Here is a 24,326-nt window from a genome sequence, read left to right on the forward strand (position 1 = left end):
CCTACATATGACACAAGCCTCCAGAAATACACCATCACTGTCTCTCTAACTCCAACAGCTACAGCATTTGAAGAAATGGTAACATTATGTGACGATGTAGCATTACTGCCTGCAATGTGCCAGCATGGAGTTGTGTGAGACTCGTTTCTGCATGTTTTCAACTAACTTGATTGTCTTTTGCACAGAACGGTTTTACTCCACTGCACATTGCCTGCAAGAAAAACCGCATCAAAGTCATGGAACTGCTGGTGAAATATGGGGCTTCAATCCAAGCTATAACAGAGGTAGAGAAATGTTTCAGCTTCCCACGAAACATTCCTTCTCTTACTCCTTCTTCCCCTTCCTTCCACCCATCTTCTGTCCCCTTCAAGTTTTATTTATCTGAAGAAGCCCCAAAGCCCCCACCGGTGCAGAGGAGTAAAACTGCTGTCGCTTTGTTTCGCAGTCTGGCCTCACACCAATACATGTGGCTGCCTTCATGGGCCACTTGAACATTGTCCTCCTTCTGCTGCAGAACGGAGCCTCTCCAGATGTCACTAACATTGTGAGTATGGCTTGGGTCAGAATAACCACAGGAAAAAGAGCGAGAGAACATGTGTGGGTGTGTATAGAGGTGTGTGTGTGTGTGTGATCAAAGCTCAGTGGCCAGCCGAGCTTTGGGAAGCACCCCTGTGATAACTTTATTGAAATAATTGCTAGAATGTCGCTGAGGAGAACCTCCATAGGGTTAGAAATATTTTACACAATACATTGGAAGCTGTGGAGCAAGACTGTGTCAGCTTCCTGGTACAGATGAATTGACCATACATCTTAAATACACTTATTAAAACAAAATGCATTTTAAGAGGTCCTCTGAATGTGAATGAATTATTGGTTGGAATAAAAACTTTAAGGCTCAATCTACTTGTTTTGAGTGAATCATATTCCAGGTAATTTTGGTAAAAATATTGAGTACCATAATTGGTTATGTCAAATGATTAACCAGAGGTAGATCAAGAGTTGTTTTTTTTTTAATTTAATATCAAATTCTCCCTCTTTAAATTACATGGATTTTCCATTTTCTAACCTTATTCTGATTTTTCCTTTTGATTTGATTTTGTTTGCTGAAATAGTTATACTTTGCAACTTTTTCATGTATCCTCAAGTCCATGTTGGTCTCCAGACCAATTTTGTTCTGCCAATAAATGCTGGATATTTCAGAATTCTTCTACATAATCTAAGTTAGGATTTTTATTTCCCATTTCTTATATCTCTCATTTTCTTGGAGTCTACCCAGTTAAACTTTGATCATTGGATGCAGATTTTCTTTTGAACAAGAGAACTTGCTCTGTACAAGATGATGTCAAGTATTTGAAGCTCACCAGGACCCATTGAACCACTGAGAGGTTTTAAAAAGTATTCAACAGAAATAACTCCCCCAATACATGTTAGTGTTTATTATTAAAATGAATCATGTTTTCAAAAGCAGTTGGTTTACTATGGCTATTAATTTTGGGTATCCCATTCCTTTTAAGTTGTAAAACAGAATGTTCAATTTCACATTTTATTCATATTCCCTCTCGCTTTCTCATTTCCTTGTGTTTTACGCACTGTTTCCATGCTGAAGTTTCTGATGCGTGGACAAAATCCATATGAAATAAATTCATTTGATTTTAAATATGATTTAATACCTCTCCATAGTATTGTGGAATATTGTGAATACACAATTGGAGTATAAAACCACTAAAGAATTGAAATATAGTCTATATTTATAATTTCCCCTACTTACAGCTTATTGATCCTAAAGTAATACTGTATGCTAATTTTAATTTCTCCATTAAAGATAAATTTCACAACATACCAATTTGAGTTTAATTTATGTCACTTCTTAGAACTTTAAAAGAAATCAACAGCATCCTTTTTTGTGTTCAGAAATGACTGCCTCTCTTTTCTTAAATTGAGACCTGTACAATCCAGTACCTTTTAAAAGAAGTTCTCTGAGTACTTTCTCACTGTACTGTATTTTCCTTCTCTGCATTAAAATGCCTACAGGATCTCAGGAGCAATGGTGATACTATGTTAATTATATTATCATGCTATAATAATAATATAGACAAGTATAGTCTATGCAATGCTTGACTGAAACTCCCTATGTTTATCTTTCTGAGGGGAGACTTTTTGGAAAATCTTTTTGAGGGGAGATTTTTGCTAAATACTTTCTTAATCAAAGAAAAGCCGCAAGAAATGGTTGTATGATTCTGTGGCACCCTTAATTTGCTTCTTAACTGACCAATTCCAAATTATTTAATGCTTATGGATTTATTCCATATTGATATGCTCCATTCCACAAAAAAAACCTGTGTAGGCTACATATAGATCTTCAAATAAAAATAAATAGCAAAGCAATAAAAATATTGACATCTTTAGGTTCTTAAATACTCCCAAATTTGGCAGTTGCTATATTAAACTAACTTCCACCTGTTGGTCATTATAAAGTTCTTCATTCTTCATCTTCTCATTTGTCCATCCATACTCTTTTCCTTCAGATCCTTCAAAATAAATATTTGAGGGGCACCTGCCAATGTAATCCTCTCCTTGAACATGTTTCCTAGTTGCTTTTTGTTTGTTCATTTTAAGTTTTGTATGATGTGTCCTTCAGGGAGCAGATACCATATAGATAGGGTTGCCAGAAAAAATACAGTACTCCTAGTTAAATTTGAATTTCAGATAAACAACTCATAATTGTTTTTAGTATAGGCATTCCCCAGGCAATAGTCAAGACACACGTTAAATTAATTATTCTTTGTCTGGAATTCAAATTTAACTGGCCATCCTATATTTTGATTTGGTAATTCTGGCAACCCAACATTTAGAGGAATCTGACTTTCTCTAGCAGTGGGATGCCTGTGAACTGATGTATTCTCAGAATGTGAGGATATAGCTACTGGATCCAAAACTCTTTGTGGGTTGATTAAGAAACCGTGTGAACACTGGCTGCCTGCTTGCTGTGTCAGAATTGGTCATTTCCTGACCCCAAAGTACCCTACTGTTGGAGCCTTTGTGTGCTGCCTGAAACCATGTTGCATTTTTGAATGCAATGCTGTCTGTTGTGCTTTGATGCTTTCCAACTGATGCAGCCAAAGTGGAAGTCAACGTAGCTGTCAGCAGAGTCGATCTTAATGACTGGGAGGAGGGGCATGAAATTTAGTACCTGCTTTGGACATGAGCATACTCATTCCCCTGCCAGTCTTGTTTTTGTCTCAAAATTCACTCCAACCTTGAAGTGTACCAACAACTCAATCATGTGCAAATATTACTGCAAAGTTCCCTTTCCAGAAAGCTCACAAATGTACTTTAAAACCTAGAAGCTGAGCTGACAGTTGTGATACATCCATAATCCAAAGTATGCATTGACAAGCGTGGGAGTAAAAACCTCAGCATTTAGGGGCTGTCCAGAGTGCAATGTGGGGGACACAGAGTTTTTCTCTTGTTATAGTTAATCAATGGATGCATGGCTTAAGTTCACACTGCCTATTATATTTAAGAATGTCCCCTAATCCTTAAAGTTAATTAGCTTAAGATAAGGAAAACAAGGTCATTGAATAAGATGAGGTACCCAGTAACTAAGAAATGGAAGTTACTGATTAAAATAATTTATAACATCTTTCATTTTCTTATTTCTACTTATGTATAAACAAGGATAACATAAAGCTAAAAGAATAAGGACAATTTACGATAAAAGTAAATTATCCAAAAGTCATTAAATAAGAATTGAACACGGCCGTTGTTTTAAAGCGGACAGACGATTTGCGTGTATATATGTGTAACTTTTCTTTGAATATAATGTTTAATATTTTAGGGTTTATATCTTACTTATCAATTTCAAATGTGTAAACACTATAAAAAGTAACTTATTTTAAGTACAAATAAAAATATTGGAAATACTAAGACTAGTACTGGAAACACTTTACATTTTGAAAACCCCTTACTGATTAAGTTTGACTTCTAAAGGAAACATAAAATTCATCATTGAGTAGGTACTCCTGAGACCACTTTGATTGAACTTCTTATAAGAAAACTTATTTTTGTCTTCATTTCTTCCAAAATTAGTAAAATTGCCATATTATTATAGGACTTTGAATAAAAAATTTGAGTTTTGTTTTTTCTTTTTTTTTAATCAGAAGATCTAGCTTCATCTATTTAGGGACAGGTTTTAAATGCTACAGAAAAGTTAGAAATCTTGGTTGTCTGAAGAGGAAAAATCTTCCTATACTTCCAAAGGGTGAAAACGAATACAGCTATTCTGATAATGTTATTTGATATGATAACATACTCCAGATACATTTACAAAAGTCAAAAGATAGCATCAGAAAATAAGGCCATTAGAAGATAAGTGAATCACCAACAAAAAAGAAAATTAGAGTTATACATCCAATTCAATGCTTTTAAATTCAGATCATTGGAAATGAATTTCTTATAATTTCATAAGGAGTAGAACGCTGAACACTAGCAAAAAACGAACTTGAGCTAAGTACGAAACCAAAGTTTGTCTTAAGTCTTCTTAGTCTAAGTGTTTGTTGTGCAAGGAATCAGAAGAAATTATTCACCGGGATTTGTCAGGTGCTATCCAATTACCTCAACCAACTTTGGAATCAATTTAGTCTATTTGGAATGGTTTACTTTACCAGGTTGAAGTCAGCAGAAGTATAGTTGTGGTGACAAAAATAACTTTTATTCTAGAATCTTATTCTTTTGTAATTGTAAAATTGTTTAACAGAATGAACCCCTGCTTTCTTTAGAAGTGAAGTGAAGTGAAGTCACTTAGTCATGTCCAACTCTTTGCAACCCCATGGACTGTAGCCTACAAGGCTCCTCTGTCCGTGGAATTTTCCAGGCAAGAGTACTGGAGTGGGTTGCCATTTCTGGTTTTAGTATGCTGATTGGAAAAAAAAAAAATCTCTCTCTTAGAAGCAGTAATTAACAGGCTTCCTAATGAGAAAATTCTCTTATGTCTAACCATCATCCTTCATGCTGCAGGGTAAGCTACCTTTTCCTGGTATGTGTGTCTTCCTTGATGCAGCACGGAGATGCGTAAGGAGAGACCTGAAGCTCAGTGCTACCCACCTCAACCTATGGCATTGTTAACATTGTGTACTCACCTCTGAGTGGTTCTCTCAAATAACTGTCTATAATTAAACATGCTCATCAGTGATAAGCAGGGACCTCCTGGGCAAATCAGATTTCTCATATGAACTGTCTTTAGTCTCATAACACCAAAACAAATGCTATGTGAAATAATAGCTTGTTTCAGAAGTAAATGTTGAATTCTGAAAAGGAATGGCTTCTGTATGGTACAGGTGCTGCAATTTTTTGTGTTGACTTGATCTTCAGCATCTAGAGTTTCTCAATAATAACAGGATGAAGTTGTAATCACATAGGCAAGTGTGACAGATTTTAGGTTTGCAGGATGAAAGATGACTTCATGTCACCAAAGACAATTTAGGTTATGTTGGTTACAAAGTTAAACCTCAGGGTATCCTGGATGTTTGGGTAAGTTCACTAGTTTTTTATGGAGCAGAAAAATATATATATATAAATATTTGTTCTATCCTTATGAAGATGGAGGAGATACAAAACTGTGTTTTTCCAAACTGAAGAATTATGAAATAATTGTGCCTTTACCTAGATTTCTTACACCTTTGGATATAATGCTATCTTTCACAAAAAGGCACATTTTTATCGTGTGCCATCCAGAGCAGTGGGTTTGCTTAAGATTTGGCGGTCTCTGTTTCCTGGCAGCGTGGGGAGACAGCCCTGCACATGGCGGCCCGAGCAGGGCAGGTGGAAGTGGTCCGATGCCTCCTGAGGAACGGCGCCCTTGTCGATGCCAGAGCCAGGGTAGGTGCTGGTGCTTGGGGCTTGCTGCTGTTACGTGCATGACTTCCATCTCCAAGGGATGCTGCTGTCCTTCATCTCCTGATGAGGAAGTGCCAAGGACTGTAGGTGAACGCATCAGTTCAGTAACAGTTTTTCAGGCAGAAATGAAATGGTACAGTAAATATACACAATGGAAAATACACTCCAATTTTAGAAACACTAACATTTGAAAAAATGTATAGTATGGTATCTAAGAAATTTGGCATTGAGTAACATTTTAATATTTTTTTTTAACCTATAAAAGCACTTCCACAAATATCTTCATTTTCATGAGCTTTAATATTTTTATCTATATTATATAGATACCAACATAATAAAATTTATTTCTTACCACCAAAGCTGATCAAATTTCCATAGACATTTCTTACTAGTTACCAAGAAACAAATCATGTTCAAAGTTTTCATGCTTCCCCTTCATCTGCTTTACTTTCCTCCTTTTTGTAATGAGTTCTACTTTTCTTCTTACTCTGATTTTCCATATTTAGACATTCTGCCCTTCCATTCTTCCAAAATATGAAAATTTTGGCCTAGGAGATTGTGTGATTGGATTCTTCCATTTCTAATTCCCCCATAACTTGATTTTTTTCCCTCTTCTTTTAAAAAAAGTTTTGCTTCCCTGTTGCTTTTTTTACCTTCTTCCTTTACACTGAATATTTTATCAATATCTTCTGTTTCCTTTTCCATACTGTTCTGTTAACTTTTGCACTAGCATCTTTGGAATTCTCATAGAATATTTAAATACTTTTTCTCTCCTTGCTCAATATCTAAGCTAGAACTCACTTCAGCATGAATCCCACCATTGTGAGTCCATTTCAGAAACATTAGTGTACTGGAATGAAAGCATTCTACTGGAGTCATACAGATTGTCATTTTAGGCAAGTCATTTCACTTCCGGGTCTTTATGATTAAATGTAAGCTTGGATTTAGAAACCTTGAAACTCCTCTAGACTTCCTTAACATTCTCTGACTCTGTGAATGTTGCAGCATTTTTTTCCTGGAGACCTTCAGGCAGAATGCAGTGATACATGGGCAGCCTTGACATTACTGTTGTACATTTAGATTTTTATCCACCTTTCTATCCACTGTACAAGTAGTGTAACTTATGTTCTTTGATAATCATCATTGGTGTTTTATGCTCTTATGTGTTAAGTGTTTTTGTTATTCAATCTCTATTCTTCCCTGTCTTGGCACTTTTCTTGCTTCCCTCTCCCCTCCCCCACCCTTAAAGACTATTTTTTAAAAGCAGTTTTAGTTTCACAGCAAAATTGAGAGGAAGGTTCATAGATTTCCAAAAGGCACCCAACCCCATAATCTCCCGATTATCAGCATTCCCTGCCAGAGTGGTACATTGATTATGAATGATGAACCTACATTGATACATCATGATACCCTCAAGCCCATAGTTTACACAAGGGTTCACCCTAGGTGTTGTACATTCTCTGGGTTTGGACAAATGTATAATGACATGTATCCATCCTTAAGGCATCAAACAGAGTAGTTTCACTGCCCTAAAAATGCTCTGTGCTCTGCCTATTCTCACTTCCTTTTAAGTTTGCCTGGCAATTCAGCTATTAGAAAAAAATTATGCTCAGTCAATGCCCTCTTGAGTACTATGAACTTCACTAAGTTTACCAGAAATTGTGGTAGTGTTCCTGGTAAATATTTTATAATCCATGCTTAATCATAAAAGGCCTTCACATTTATCTCTCTTAATATGAAGTGAAGTGAAAGTGAAAGTCACTCAGTTGTGTCCGACTCTTCGCAACCCCATGGACAGTACAGTCTATGGAATTTTCCAGGCCAGAATACTGGAGTGGGTAGCCTATCCCTTCTCCAGTGGATCTTCCTGCCCCAGGAATCGAACCAGGGTCTCCTTCATTGCAGGTGGATTCCTTACCAACTGAGCTATCAGGGAAGCCCTCTCTTAATATGAAACTACCTAATAGTTTGAGTCAAATTCCCACATGCATGCACTTCTGAAAACTCCCTCTCTTAACCTAATACCAAACTGACTTTCTTCCAAAGGGGAGACAGTAAAAATTTTACCTGTTACCACACTGATCTCTAAGGTTAAGATTTCTGGGTCGTGTGTATTCTTCTCTATCTGGTTTCAGAAATATTACCTCATGGTTATATAATCATGGGGCTAAGTCATATTTATGAGTGACATATAATGAAAGAAATGTCATGTCATCACAGTAATATCTTTCACTTAAGAAGTGCAAGAAGCATACTCACTATTCCAGAGCACGTGTTATATTTTGCTCGACAGACGGAGAGCAGGGGCCGCCGTGGCGCGGGTTCCTGTTCACACTGTGTGCTTGCCCCGCCCCCGGTCCCGGCCTTTCTCAGCCAGTGTCCGCCGTGGAGGTAACCGAGGGGGTGCTGCCAGGACCTGCGCTTCTGGGAGCTGTCTTGCTTTAAGTGCCCATGTTCCGTTGGCACAGTATGGGGGTCTGGCATTTTCTTTAGGGACTGAGCAATCACAGGACTCCTAATTTAAACTCACTTGAAACTTAATTAACTAAGACTTTAGTTAGCTGCCAGCAGATATGGTTCCTGGGGAGCTCATTAGCTAAGAACTAGTAGCAGAAATTTTATCAAACATTTAAACCCTGTCCCAGCCATTGCTTTTTTGTCATTTTGGTAAAAGGGGTTGGGGCTCAGAAAGTCTCCCTAATTTTTCAAGCTAGTAGTGATGGTCAGGCTGAGCTCATGTCTGCCTGGATCAGGCTGTGTCACAGTCAGTGATGTTTTATGATGAGAGAATTATTGCCCCTCATACTGCTGATGGTGACTGCAGCCATGAAATTAAAAGACGCTTGCTCCTTGGAAGAAAAGCTTTGACCAACCTAGACAGCATATTAAAAAGCAGAGACATTACTTTGCCAACAAAGGTCCGTCTAGTCAAGGCTATGGTTTTTCCAGTAGTCATGTATAGATGTGAGAGTTGGACTATAAAGAAAGCTGAGTGCAGAAGAATTGATGCTTTTGAACTATGGTGTTGGAGAAGACTCTTGAGAGTCCCTTGGACTGCAAGGAGATCAAACCAATCCATCCTGAAGAAAATCAGTCCTGAATATTCATTGAAGGACTGATGTTGAAGCTGAAATTCCAATACTTTGGCCATCTGATGCGAAGAGCTGACTCATTGGAAAAGACCCTGATGCTGGGAACGATTGAAGGCAGGAGGAGAAGGGGACAACAGAGGATGAGATGGTTGGATGACATCACTGACTTGATGGACATGAGTTTGAGCAAGCTCTGGGAGTTGGTAATGGACAAGGAAGCCTGGCGTGCTGCAGTCCATGGGGTCGCAAAGAGTCGGACATGACTGAGTGACTGAACTGATAGTTGGAGGAGACCGAGAAGGTCAAGATGCATACAGTTTTTCTTTAATATTATCTTCTGTGCTTTCCCAATTTTTTGCCTTGGATTGGATTAGCTTTAACTGGGGGTGGCAAATTAAACTTTTGTTATTCAACAGGAAAACAACAACCCGCACATTCAGAAGTCTTATAATCTCTGATTTCAGGTGGAAAGAATTTTTTATTGAATCTATATGTTCTTTCCTTTTCAATTTTCAGATAGGATTGTACCAAAAACTGAAGAAATTAGGCAAGAAAGCTTATTTCCTAACTTTAAAAATAAAAAGCAACTACCTTAATGCTCTATGGTCTAAGAACCAAGAGACACTGATAATTTAACCAGTTCCTCAGTCACCACTAGTCAAGGTTTGTCACTTCCCAGTGATGGGTTGAGGGGTCATCATTGCCCCAACTCTCTCTCTTGCTCACTTAAAACACATGTTAGTGTGTCACGTGCAATATCCACCTCTATCAAATCCTGCTGGGCAGAAGTCCAAGAAAGGACACCAGAAACAACAGATGTTCATGATTGCTGTCCTCAAGTTCTTTGGTCTTTTGATTGTTGTTGTTGTTTTTGCTATCCATTTATTTTGGTAGTTGTTAATTCACTCCTCTCTTATCTCCTCTATATTTCCGAGAAAGCTGTATCTTTTAAAGTGTTGTCAGTTTCCTTTCATATTGAGAATCCTCCATTGTCCTATTAGTTTTCTTACTGTGTGTGCTAAGTCGCTCAGTCATGTCCGACTCTCTGCAACCTTTTGGACTGTAACCCGCCAGGATCCTGTCTCTGTGGGATTTTCCAGGCAAGAATACTGGAGTGGGTTGCCATGCCCTCCTCCAGGAGATCTTCCCGACCCAGGGATCAAACCCATGTCTCTTATGTCTCCAGTATTGCCAAGCAGGTTGTTTACCACTGGTGCCACCTGGGAAGCCCATTGGTTTTCTTAGTGGCCGTCATATTGTCTCTGTGGAATGAATAGACAAAGAAATGTCTTTAGAATCCATTGCCTGAATTCACGTTCTGTTTTAATAACTGAATGACCTTGGACAGTCCTGGAGAACTCATTTAATTCCTCTGGAAAAGACCGACTAATACATCCTACACCTTCCTTTGAGGTCTGTTATAAGCATAGGACTTGTTGAGTACATGAAAGAAGTTTAGAAAGTGCAAATTTTTCTAAAATCCCAGTTCTATATAATTACTATTTATTATTTTGTTCTTACCATCCTGGAATGCATATAGTGCTATTTCATCTCTTCTTGTCACTCCCTCATAATACTTTTCTTATAACTTTAAGATACTGCGTTTTTTGAACAGTTCTTCCCCACTCTATCTTCTCTATTCATTCTTAGCCCTGGAAGCTGGCCCAGCTTTTCCTCCTTCACCTTTGTTATGACATGCCCTTGGGCAGATTAGAGATATACCTCTTTTCATCACTAAGGTTACACACAATTTTCTTTTTATAAGAGCATAGTTTGGCCTGGTTTACTGAACACTGAAAACGTTTTCCTGACCACACATTAGAGTCAGGTGTTCTCTTGAGCCTCCTTGAATGTGTCCTTCCTGTCTCTTATACCAGCTATTTCCTCTCCCTTTTTAAAATGAAAAGCACTTGGCAAATTCTTAACCCTATTAGCTTCTCGCCAGACTTCCATTTGATCTTTGAAGCCCTGGATGCAAGTCCCAGACCTGTCTGCAACGTTTCCTGGAATGACATCTTTTTAAATCAGATTACAATATCTTCTTTATCCACAGTCTCTCCTTGAAGAAAATAACCAGCATGTGTATCCTTGGCTTGCTAAGTGGAATAATAACACCGTTTTCCCAGCATCCTTTGTTCTTTTTCTCTTGATACAGTTCCCAGAATACTGTCTCTTGGTGAAAGCTTTTGGATGAGAATCTAGGTCTTAGGACTTCTGGACTAGATTTCTTTCTTATTCAGAACCATAAGCTGGTTTATATTTAAACATCAGTGAGGGCTGAAGCCTTAATGAGTTGAGAAGCATTTTGACATGTACAGAAAACAATGACGAAGTTCATGGAAATATCTACTTTTAAACAATCTGAGGAAGAGTTTGTGACCAAACAGGTCATTCTGTAACAAGATATAAATTGTGGTTAGAGTTGAAATAATTTCCTTTGGGGTAGAGGTTCCTAGAGATTCCAAGGAGACATCATGAAACATCTGGGTGAAATGCACTATGGGTAAAGTTCGGTGTATCCTGGCACTAACTTTTTACTTGACTTGAGTTGTAGGAGGAACAGACGCCTTTGCATATTGCCTCCCGCCTGGGTAAGACAGAAATTGTTCAGCTGCTTCTACAACATATGGCTCATCCAGATGCAGCCACTACAAATGGGTACACACCACTGCACATCTCTGCCAGGGAAGGACAGGTGGACGTGGCCTCGGTCCTCCTGGAAGCAGGGGCAGCCCACTCCTTGGCTACCAAGGTAAGAGGAATGGCTTCTTGCCAACGTGGACCAGGAGCAACCCGGAGCCACAGAGTGTCAGGAAGGGCAGATCTCCTGTCAGCCTGCCGCTTACTTCTTTTTCTTTGAATATTTTAGATTCGTTTTCTAGATGACCAAGGGGGATTATGAGATTACGTATAATACCTTCAATAAAGAGGGCTGGATTTTCTTCTAATTTAATGCCAGTGTTATTTCTAGAACTTATTATTATTTTGGCCGTGCTGTATGGCCTGTGGAATCTTAGTTCCCTGACCAGGGATCAAACCTGGACTCCCTGTGGTGGGAATGTGGAGTCCTAACCACTGGACTGCCAGGGGATTCCCCTAGAACTTTAAGATGATTTCCATAAAGCAGGGTCTACATTCTCTTCACTTTCCATGGTAAAATCTGTAATATATTGCCATGAGGAAAAAAAAATATTATTCCCAAATAACATTGAGCTAGTATTACTAATGAGGAAAAGAAAATTGCATTAGATTGGCAGTACTGTATTTGTTAAGAGTTAAGAGTTTGTTAAGAGTACCACCTAGAAGTTCACTTTACTTAATCTTACATTTTTCCAACCTTGGTATCAGCTATCACGCCTTTTCTGTTTTCTACTTAACCAGCTCACAGTGGTTAAACAGTGGACTAAACAGAAGTGGGCGGCAGAATCACACTTTATTAGTCACTATTGTCATCTAACAAAGAATATCCATATCACAGAATTTTACTTATGTTCAAAGTTTAATGCTAGGGCAGACCAATTTTTCTCCACTTGATGCATTCTATTTGAGATCCACTATTTGAATGTGACTTAGAATGAAACATGAACACAATTTATTGGAGCAAAAGAAATGAACTAGTCCAGAAGAGGCGAATGAGACATGTTACAGCCTACAACAACTGAACTGTTTGCAAGGCAAAATAATTCCGACAAGTCCAACAGTGATTCAGATTATTAAAGAGACACCTTCAATTTGCTCATAATAAATAGACATAAATACTACATTTGAGAGACAAGGAAGTTTGCAAGTATAAACTGAAGTATTGTGGTGGCTTCTGTCCTCTTAGCAGTAGAAGCAGTCCACTGTCCATTATGACTTAACCTGGTTGCCTATTACTGCAAAACATGTTTTGATGTAAGAAATTGGTTGTTATTCAAATGCTGAAATCTAAAGGGTGGAAAGCATTTTTAATTTTTTTTTTAAATCATAAACAACAAAAATGTATTTGATCCTTGAACACTGAGGGGGTTAAGGCACCCACTCTTCATGCAGTTGAAAATATTCATATAACTTGTAGTCTGTCCTCACATCCACACTTCCTCTGATTCCTGGTTTCTTCCATATCCATTGTGCATCCTTGGATTCAACCAAATGCAGAATGTACAGTACTATAGTATTTGCCATTGAAAAAAATCTGCATATAAGTGAACTCTCACAGTGCAAACCCATTTTATTCAAGGGTCGACTCCATAAAAATAATAATAGCAGCAACAGCAACCCAAGAAAGGTTGGGTGATTGTCTCCTCAGACGAAGGTGATAAATAAATGAAATTCAGACATGTAAAATACAAAAATAGGGGATAAAATATAGTCCCTTATCTTTCAGAGATTTTTAGAATTAAAGATATATCTAAAGCAATATTAAATTACCACAGTTAAATGGAAGAAACTATTAAACAAAACAGTTCTACAGTGGAAGTGACTGGGGTTCTGAAGAGTAGTTGACTCATCATTATTAAAGCTATTTGAGTGTTTATAAATATCAGAGGGCAAATGAAATCCTGATGAGATTCACAAAGGGGAAGGAGGAAAATGTGTGACTCAAGAGAGATTTTCCAACCTCTATTTTGTGATTCTACAGTAAAGATTCTATGTAGTCTTGTCTAATAATAGTTTCCAAATTTATAAAGGGGCTGGATCACTATTCCAGCAAGACTTTAAGGATAAAGAGTTTATTTTTTTTCTTCTTTACCACGTGGTTTGTCTCAAAGAGCTCTACTTCATCCTGGGGGTCACGCCGGTCATTGTGTGTAGGGAGGAGAGTATTAATAACATATGCTGACTTAAATGGACTTCTTGTATTCGTCCCACACTTGCAAAAAGCAGATTTACTCTCCTGCAAAGACTGACTAGTACCTAAGGTTCAAAAAAAGCAAAAAGAAAAGAAGACATCTTAGCTAAAAATAATTTGTATAGTGATACCGTGAGAAAGCAGTGTTGTTTCTTGAGGGATGTTCAGTATTCTGACGAGGGCCCAAGTGGTCTGGAGGATAGACCATATCTTAGACCACTTAACCCAGGCATGTTTGTTGTGTGTGTTTTGCAAGCCCTGGTCAGCTTTAGAATCCTCCCACGCCCACCCCAGTGCCAGAAGAGCATGTGGTTAGACTGTCTGGCCAAGAGGATGGTGTAGGACATCATGGTGTAGGAGCTGTGCCATCCTAGAGATCTGAGTCCAGGAACTTGGCTGTATTTGTAGCACACTGCTAATTACAGAGAGTGACATTGATTAAGCACACAAGACATTGAATCTGTACATACAAACGTGCAGGAGAGCAACAGTTTGTCTGGTGTTAATCACCTCAACAGAATGCCAGAAGTAAAGTGTATTTTCCAAAAGGTATTAGATAAAGTGTGGGTCTTCTGAGAAAAGGAAGAACAGTCAGGAGGAGAGGTGGTTTTTAAGGTGAACACTCTTTGTTCTGTCCGCCATTTATCTTGCTATTTCTGCAGAAAATGCAATCAGCTGAATCACAAATCTTTTTTTTTTTTTTAATCATGACTGCTAAAATACCCTAAACCTTAAATGAAGAAATTTGGAATTCAGGTATTATAAAAAGAATAGGAAAAAAGAGTCTGGACAGAAGACACTATTGCTTTAATCCTATTAATTTTAGAGGTAAGAAAAAGACAGGATTTTTTTTTCTTTTTTCACTCACAGATCAGAGCCATTTTACTGACCCTTGCACATTCCAAGCCTATAAGGTCCAATTTCAGTCTCCAAGCCCTCAAAATAAGATTTCTTTTGTCCAGTGTATCAAGCCAAACCCTTGGTTGTTAAATTTTATTCCTTATTCTAGTCCTCGTTTATGACTAACAGATTTAATGTTTCCAGTATTTTTCCCACGTGGAGAATCAACATAGTTTGCTTAATAGGTTTTGTTAAAACTATTTTGTTAGCAGTCACAAAGACAAATGCTACATTTTACTTTTGTTCTTCCCATTTTCAGAAGGGTTTTACCCCCTTGCACGTAGCTGCCAAGTATGGGAGCCTGGATGTGGCAAAACTTCTCTTGCAACGCCGTGCTGCCGCAGATTCTGCGGGAAAGGTAAAAGTTTTCAGTAATGCGTGTTTGTTCTTAGCCTGTAACTCGGTTAAGCTGGAAACTTGGGGGATCGCTGTTTGAAGATATTTTTCTCAGTCTTCTGAAAGAAATATCAATGTAATTGATGAAACTATGCCAAATAGACATGATTCAGGTGTCTGTCCGTGACCTGTCCACATACATACCAATTCTGAAGGTGTTTAAGAAAGCTGTGTCTCAAACGTGTGTTGGTGTCACAACAGGGTCCAGAACTTCTCTATATTAAGAAGAATCCTTGCAATGTTAATGTAATAATTCTTACATGGCATTTTAGACGTTTATTTATGGTGGAATCCAGATGCTGTGTGTTAATCGCAAGCTCAACTGATCATTTTCAGTTTTAGTTACATTTCTAATATGAAAATCATGAGATATTTATTTTTATTTTTTCCTATTGACTATATTAATTCATTAACATGAATTTAATCGGTATTAGTTTCCATGCATTCTGGCAGCTTTACAGCAGCTAATGCTAATTTATTAATACTGGAACTTAAAACACACCCTTTACAGAATGGCCTTACCCCGCTCCATGTTGCTGCTCATTATGACAACCAGAAGGTGGCGCTGCTGCTACTGGAGAAGGGTGCTTCCCCTCATGCCATGGCCAAGGTGAGGACCACAGGACTACAGATGTAGGATGTAACTAATGTGACAGCACGTGGGAATTGGTTTTTAAACATACGGTATTGTTATAACTGCAACTAGTACTGATAGTAGCTTCTGGTATTAACATTTTTTCCCTTCCATTTGATTCCACAAAACCTTTTAAAGCTTTTTACAAGTCAGCAAATATTAAGGAGATGTGCCTAGGAACCAGGAAAATGACTCTTACTGCCAGCGCTCAGTGTTTTAGACACAGAAGTATGAATTTTGACATAAGAAAGTTCAGGTTTTTCCTTTTCTTGTATAAACCAAATGTTGTGATACATCCACCTTTTTATTTGCTCATTTTTTCTGACTCAGAATTTTCATTGTGCTCTGTGAAATGCTCTTTGGTTTTTAAATGTTGCATTCTTGTTAAGTATAGCATACATCCTTTTAAGTTTCTAGTCTAGGAATGCATTTTCGGAGTATGTGTAGTAGCAACTCATAAAAGAGCTCCAATTAAGACTTGAACCTTTGGATGATGTTTCTATCATTTGAGCTGCCTCTTTATTACACTGAAAATACACATGAATGTCATATAACACATAATGTCATTATTGTCTGTTGCATTTATTCATTCAGCAAACATATATTGAAAACATGTCAGAGTTTGTTTATTTAAAAAGAAACAGTATTTATTGTGGTGGAAAAATACTCATGCTCTATTAGATGACATAGTAGAGGAACAACTGTTACCATCTATATGCCAAACACTTTAGATGCAATATCTCATTTACTTTCATAATAATCCTGTAAGATTAGGGTAATGATTTCTATTTTACAGATGAGGAAGTGAGATTTAAATAGGTTAATTTGTAAGTCCAAAATCACATGACTAAGAATTGACAGAGCTAGGATTTGATCTCAGACAATTGGATTTTAGAGCCAGCACTCTTAACTACTAGGTCTATTGTGTCCTAAAGCATTAGAGAGAGAATTATCCCACTTTTAGTATAGCAATATGTACATATATACTCACATGTCTATTTAAATTATATACATTATACATATGTAATAAAATAGAATACTCTATTTAGAAGTATATTTTGTATAATACCAAATATTTTGTATATAAAAATGTTATATATGATAAACTATTACAAATATTTAAACTTTGTACCCATACCTACATATGTGCCTATATGTGTATGTGTATGTGTAAATATGTATACACATATTTTATTGTTACAAATATATAGCTTGTGATGTTTATCAAAAGAACAGGACAAATTTTATTATTGCACATTCTATTCTTATTTATAACCTCTTTTAACTCTATAATGTCATCAATTCTGCATTTGTCATAAAATGTCTTTCTTCTTACTAGACTATAAACTATTTGAGGACAGTAATCATGTTATATTCACATTTGTATGTCTCTGAGGTCTCATACAGTATTATGTAGGTTCTCAATAAATTTTAATGAAAGAATGAAGACTGAGCAACTATTCCAATGGAATAAAAAATACCTGCTCATTTAACATCCCAGTGTTTTTTCCATTAACTTTCTAGGCTGACCATTTTGAACAAAGATATGAAAGACTTTGTCAATACCCAACACAACTCTTTATTTGAATTCTTAATAAGTATAAAGAGTGGGTTGTTGTAAAACTATAAAATGGATGTTCTCCTCCCACAAGAGACTCTCAATCTACCAGGGAGAGAAGACCTAACTTATAATGTGTATGGCTTTTCTAAAGAGACAAATATAGCCTTGATCTCTCGCCTGGACAAAGTGTGGTCCTTACTCAGGAGCAAACATTCAGAATCTAGAAGACTAGGGAGAGCAGCCTCTGCTCCAGGGTTTGCAGTTAGGGGGTGCTTAGGAGGCTCCTCGAGTGTCTCCCACTCGCCTGCCCCAGCTTGTCAGGGAGCATGAGTCCTGTAGCTCTGAGGCTGCTCCAAGAGGCTGCCAGTGAGTGGACCCCAGCCGTTTCCACTCTTGACACTCTCTTCACTACAGTGCCCTAACCACCCCCCCAAACCCCCATCCACCCCCCCACCCCACCTGCCACACACACACACTGTCCCTTGAATCCTGGAACCTCTTTGCTTCTTTCTATCAAACTCCAGAATCCTTTCTTAGTCTTCATTGGGTTTGTTGTTGTTATTTGGTTTCCCAAAATTTGACTGTATATGGAGTTAGGAGGGTTCGTCAGACTAGGTTAAGTATCTGCTGGACAGTCAGACCTCTTATATTGCTAAAACATAACATTCTCTTTGATCTCTTATGTTGTTGTTTTTTTATTTTTTAAAACCTCTCTGTCCTTCTCTACATGAGTCTCGGATTTTACCTAACCTTGGTAGGTTTACTGATACTTTGCTTAGCTTTGGTAGTCTGTGCTACAGGACTCGGGGGAGTTGGGGCTGAAGAAAGAAAGCCCACTGCAAAAAAAAAAAAGAAATGTGTAAATTTATAGGGCCCACAATAATCTATGTGTTCTTTTATTCAGTAGAGCCCATGGTTCAAGTGCAGTGTTCTAGATCACGTGGAACATAAGGGACCTGTGAAAAGACTTCCAGAAAGAGCTGCTGAATTTCCCGAGCAGCTCAGAGGGAAATGTTCATTGGAACTGAAAGATGCTTGTATTGACTTGGAGAGAAGACAGTGGGATAATGTAGGGACGTTTGAGGATCAAGATTTCATGGCAACACATAAGGCCTTTTAAATTCTCAAAGCCCCTTTTTATTTTTTGGTACACTTTGCAGTTAGACTTTAGGAGTCTCATAAGACTCATAAGTCTCATAAGTCTTCATCAATATGCTGTCCTTCCCTTCAGTGTGTCACAATTAATAGCAAGTCACTGTTCTTAATTTCTATCACATATTTTTCATGAAAAATTCTACCAGAATTGACAAAGAAAAGGAAAAGAAACGATATAGGTTCCAGACTTAAACTTGTTCCAGAGTTTTGCTAATTTGTTTGCCCTTTTAACTAAGTATGAGGTTTAAACTTAGGATGTTATAAGCAAAGCTTCAGTTCCTCTGGTTTCTGGTTCTCTCCACAAACTCCCATGTAAAACTAGTAGCCTCTACCTTTGAGCAGCTTTTAGAGACAAAAAGGAGATTGAGGATTTTAATTGACCACAAGATTAATATAAGCTGATTTTATTGTTTAAATTGAAGAAAGTAGGGAAAGCCACTAGGCCATTCAGATCTGACCTAAATCAAACCCCTTATTAATATACAGCGGAGATGATGAATAAATTCAAGAGATTCAGTCTAGTAGACAGAGTGCCTGAAGAACTATGGACTGAGGCTCATAATATTGTACAGGAGGCCATGACCATAACCATTCCAAAGAAAAGGAAATGCAAGAAGGCAAAATGGTTGTCTGATAGGGCTTTACAAATTGCTGAGGAAAGAAGAGAAGTGAAAGGCAAGGGAAAATGGGAATAATATACCTAACTGAATGGAGAGTTTCTGAGAATAGCAAGGAGAGATAAGAAGGCCTTCTTAAACGAACAATGCAAAGAAATAGAGGAAAACAATAGAATGGGAAAGACCAGAGTTCTCTTGAAGAAAACTGGAAATATCAAGGAAACATTCCATGCATGGATGGTCATGATAAGGACAGAAGCGGTAAGGACCTAATGGAAGCAGAAGAGATTAAGAAGAGGTGGCAAGAATACACAGAAGAACTATATAAGACAGGTCTCAATGACCCAGATAACCACAACGGTGTGATCACTCATCTAGAGCCAGACATCTTGGAGTGTGAAGTCTAGTGGGCCTTAGGAAGTATCACTATGAACAAACCTAGAATTTGTTTTAGCTTTGATGGAATTCCATCAAATGATGGAATTCCAGCTGAGCGATTTAAAATCCTAAAAGATGATGGGTTAAAGTGCTGCACTCAACATGTTAGCAAATTTGGAAAACTCAGCATGGCCACAGGACTGGAAAAGGTCAATTTGTATTCCAATCCCAAAGAAGGGCAGTGCCAAAGAATGTTCAAACTGCCATACAGTTGTCCTCATTTCACATACTAGCAAGATAATGCTCAAAATCCTTTAAGCTAGGCTTTGAGTATGTGAACTGAGAGCTTCCAGATATACAAGTTGGATTTAGAAAAGGCAGAAGAACCAGAGATCAAATTGCCAACATCCATCGGATCATGGAGAAAGCAAGGGAATTCCAGAAAAGCATCTACTTCTGCTTCATTGACTATGTGAAAGCTTTTGACTGTGTGGATCACAACAAACTGGAAATTCTTAAAGAGATGGGAATATCAGATCACTTTACCTGTCCCCAGAGAAATCTGTATTTGGGTCAAGAAGCAACAGTTAGAACTGGACATGGAACAGACTGGTTCCAAATTGGGACAGGAGTATGTCAAAGCTGTATATTATCACCCTGCTTATTTAACTTATATGCAGAGTACATCATGCGAAATGCCAGACTGCATAAATCACAAGCTGGAATCAAGATTTCCGGGAGAAATATCAACAATCTCAGAAATGCAGATGATACTACTCTAGTGGTAGAAAGTGAAGAGGAGCTAAAGAGCCTCTTGATGAGGGTGAAAGAGGAGAGTGAAAAAGCTGGCTTGAAACTCAACATTTAGAAGATCATGGCATCTGGTCCCATCACTTCATGGCCAATAGAAGAAAAGGGGAAAAAGTGGAAACAGAGACAGACTTTGTTTTCTTGGGCTCCAAAATCACTTCTCACAGTGACTGCAGCCATGAAATTAAAAGACTCTTGCTTCTTAGAAGGAAAACTATGACAAACCTAGACAGAGTATTATAAAGCAGAGACATCACTTTGCCAACAAAGGTCCATACAGTCAAAGTTATGGTTTTTCCAGTAGTCATGTACAGAGGTCAGAGTTGGACCATAAAGAAGGCTGAGCGCTGAAGAATTGATGCTTTTGAATTGTGGAACTGTGGAATACTCTCAGACTCTTGAGAGTCTCTTGGATAGCAAGGAGATCAAACCAGTCAATCCTAAAGAAAATCAACCCTGAATATTCATTGGAAGGACTGATGCTGAAGCTGAAGCAGCAATACTTTGGCCACTTGAGGCTAAGAGCCAACTCATTGGAAAAGACCCCAATGCTGGGAAAGATTGAAGGCAAAAGGAGAAGAGGGCGGCAGAGGATGATAGATAGATAGCATCACTGACTCAATGGACATGAATTTGAGCAAACTCCTAGAGATGGTGAAGGACAGGTAGGCCTGGTGTGCTACAGTCCATGGGGTCACAAAGAGTTGGACATGACTTAGCAACTGAACAACAACTGAAATCTTTTTCATCACACCACGCACACTGACTGGCTATGCTAGGCACATACTAAATAGTTGTTAAATGATTAAAAAATACACTCCAACTAGAAGCACATTAGTAGGAGTGTTATAACAAGATCATGGAAATAATGTTGTTTTATTCTGTGCTATTAAAATCATAGCTAAAGTATATTAACAAACTAGAGTCAGTCCAAAGTAGGTCTTCCTCAATGGAGAACTCTAGAAATGGGGCTTCTGTCAGGAATAGTTGAAGGAATGGGAAATTTAACCTGAAGAAGAGAAGACTAAAGGGAGATATGAAAACCAGGTATTTAAAGGATGGTGATGTAGATGAGGAATATGGCTTGTTGCTCTTCGGGAGCAGCATTATGATGGGAAGATTTTAAGCTTTGGGGCGTTTGTGTCTATATCTGTCTTATATATTATATATATAGTAGAATGGTTTGTAAAGATTTGGGTGTTATTGGACTGAAACTTACGATGCGCAAAAATTTGGATTTCTTATAACCTTACTTTTTAACTTTTCTGTTTATTAGAGACTCTTATTTCCATTAGGCATACATCAGGGCAATTGCTAAGCTTACAATGTAAGTGTGTTTTTTTTGTTTTTATTTTTTTAGAATGGCTACACTCCTTTACATATTGCTGCCAAGAAGAATCAAATGCAGATAGCTTCCACACTCCTGAATTACGGAGCAGAGACGAACATTGTGACAAAGCAAGGAGTCACTCCACTCCACCTGGCCTCACAGGAGGGACACACAGATATGGTCACCTTGCTTCTGGATAAGGGAGCCAATATCCACATGTCAACCAAGGTATTCCAGTTTGGCCTCTTGCTTTCGTGAAGAGTCTTTTGAATGAATGTAGATAGAAACCAATCTAAGATAATTTGGAACAAAAAGGGGGCATGTATTGGAGAGAAACAGGGATATCTTATAGAATTCAAGGGTAGCAAAGGAGTCAAGCCTTATGAGGGACTGGAAAATCAGAAGGAAGTGAGGGGTGAGGCTCACAGACTGTGCCTGGAGGGCTGTCTGTTTGTGTCTTGACTTTTCCGGCAAGTTGGTGTCATTTACCTCTCTCTGTGCACCCGCTTCCTTTGCTTCTGTCTGTGACCAAAGAGGCTATCTTATCGCTCCCAAGAGTTAGCATCACTGCAGTTTAAGCAGCTGTCCAGATTGCTATAGAACCTGCTGGTCCTCCTTCCAAATTCCAGAGAGAGAGGAGAGTTGGCTGTTTCAGCCGGGGCCCAGTCCAAACACTTGCTTCTAAGCTGTTGTTCTGTGCCTGCGACCCAAGTCATTTTCAACTGAGCTAAGCATCAGAGGCACCTGTTGATCAGTAGCAGGGACCTCAGTAAAATAATGATTTCTGGCCAATTTCTGCTCAGCTTGTGTGGTTGTGATGGTCAGAGAATCAGTGTTTTTAATAAAGCACCTCTCCAGAGAATAGCCTTTGTGGACAAGTGTATTAACTATAATAGAGTAAGTCAGGGACATATCAGAAAATGATATTAAAATTTTTGCAAGTACATGTCAGTCTCTGTCCATATATATCCATAACCCTGTCTATTTATGTATCTTATCTTTTTTTTTTACACTTCTTTGTACTCCATTGGAACCAGCTGTAGAGAAATAAAAAAATTGGAGCCTATTTATAAGTTAGCTTATCATTTATATCTTCTGATGCTTTTTTTTAACACATGGTGTGGGTTTAGTGAAAGTTAAGTTTCTTAGGATTTCCCACAAATAAACAAATAAGATACTTTCCACATCTCACTTTTGAGTTAATTATTACTTTTGGACACTCAATTGGAAGTTGGTCTTAATAACATTTGTAAATAGGTTATGTAGCTTATGTCCTTTAGAAAGAGCTGTGAAAAAGACAGGTTGTCTTGACTGCCTCCAGAGTCCTATTCTGTGCCTTAATCACTCGGAAGTGTACTAGTACATTCCTTGCCCTTATGCATTTCTCTCTTCTCTATCAAAAGGCCTCAGAGATCCTTTTTTAAAGTAAGGTGAGACTAATTATAGGCTTAACCCTCCAAAAGATATTTGCAGTTTTAACAAGAATGAACATGATGAAGCTTTATGGTGAAATTCAATATGTGTCAGCCAGATAATCCTTAAAGTCTGGGGCATGGATTTCCTTGTGATTGTTAAAATCATGGGACTCAGGTGGTCTTTTAGCTCACTGGGGACAGTCTCATCATGAAACCAATGGTAGAATATTTCATTTTACATCAGTACACAAATGAGTCATATGTTTATTGTCCATTAAAAACAAATCTTCATTTGAAAATAAACACAAGAAATCCATAAACGAATCATGCAAAATTTTGAGTAGAATTTAAATTCTAGACATTTCATGAAACTGATCACACTGTGCTTCTGATGGTGTAATTTTTAGTTTATTAAAAATGGCACACATATATCTAGAATCAGTTTGCTATGTCCTCCCTGATGGTATTCTTCTAAACATATTACTTCTTTTGAGACAATTTTAGCAGTCAACAAATACTTAATGAGTATTTTTGAATATTTTCTCCACTCAGCAATGGAGAAAAATATTCCATTTGAACCACAAAGTATTTATGTTATCTGTATAACATGATTTCAATATTGGATGATTTCCTAAAGACCAACGATGATGTATTTGTTACTGGAGTAAAACTTTAGTAAATATGTTAAGATATATCTGAATAACAAAATGATATTGAAAAATATAACCTTGCCTTTTGGTTGGTGTTATTTATTTTATAAATTATAATAATAAATAAATTTATATGAAATAAATATAGGAAAATGCAACTGTGAAAGTATCTTAGATAATAAGCAAAGCTGATAATAAATTTCCCATTGCTTTTTTAAAACTACATATATTCTTTTTCTATTTAAGACCAACTAAAATCAGGGACTTCCCTGGCAGTCTAGTGGTTAAGAATCCATGCTTCCACTGAAGGGCGCATGGGTTCAATCCCTGGTTTGAGAACTAAGATCTCTGATGCCGCTCGGTGTGGCCAAAAAGAAAGAAAGTTTAACTAAAATCAACTAATATGCTTTAAGTGACTATTTCTCAGTAAGAACTATAATACAGAAATAGATATTTCATTCCTTATCCAATCACCATCTAATAATAAAACCAATTGTAGAGTCTACCAGTGCATCTTAGGAAATAGATTCCTTTTTTGAAAAGAACTCTTTCAACATCTTCTGTTTTCTTAATTTATTAGGAAGGTTTACCTAATTTGATTTAGGCATGGAAATTTGCCATAATAAACTGTAGAGGGTTTTTATACTGGTTGTTAGTTTGCC

General features: G+C 37.7%; 1 protein-coding gene across 3 annotated transcripts in view; it reads left to right on the forward strand.

Annotated features, from left to right (window-relative positions):
* Positions 1–24,326, forward strand: part of ANK2 (ankyrin 2) — a 266,916-nt gene that overhangs the window by 135,871 nt on the left and 106,719 nt on the right. For 2 of the 3 annotated variants that reach the window (XM_081484755.1, XM_081484766.1), the window contains 7 exons: positions 186–284; positions 446–544; positions 5,779–5,877; positions 11,542–11,739; positions 14,978–15,076; positions 15,626–15,724; positions 21,630–21,827. In XM_081484755.1, the coding sequence (XP_081340881.1) occupies positions 186–284; positions 446–544; positions 5,779–5,877; positions 11,542–11,739; positions 14,978–15,076; positions 15,626–15,724; positions 21,630–21,827 (891 nt within the window). The remainder of the gene's footprint in view (positions 1–185; positions 285–445; positions 545–5,778; positions 5,878–11,541; positions 11,740–14,977; positions 15,077–15,625; positions 15,725–21,629; positions 21,828–24,326) is intronic. The other variant, XM_081484775.1, reaches the window with a different exon arrangement.

This window comes from Giraffa tippelskirchi, chromosome 1 (genome assembly GCF_054371585.1).
Source record: "Giraffa tippelskirchi isolate mGirTip1 chromosome 1, T2T-mGirTip1v1.2.pri, whole genome shotgun sequence".
Lineage (NCBI taxonomy): Eukaryota > Metazoa > Chordata > Mammalia > Artiodactyla > Giraffidae > Giraffa > Giraffa tippelskirchi.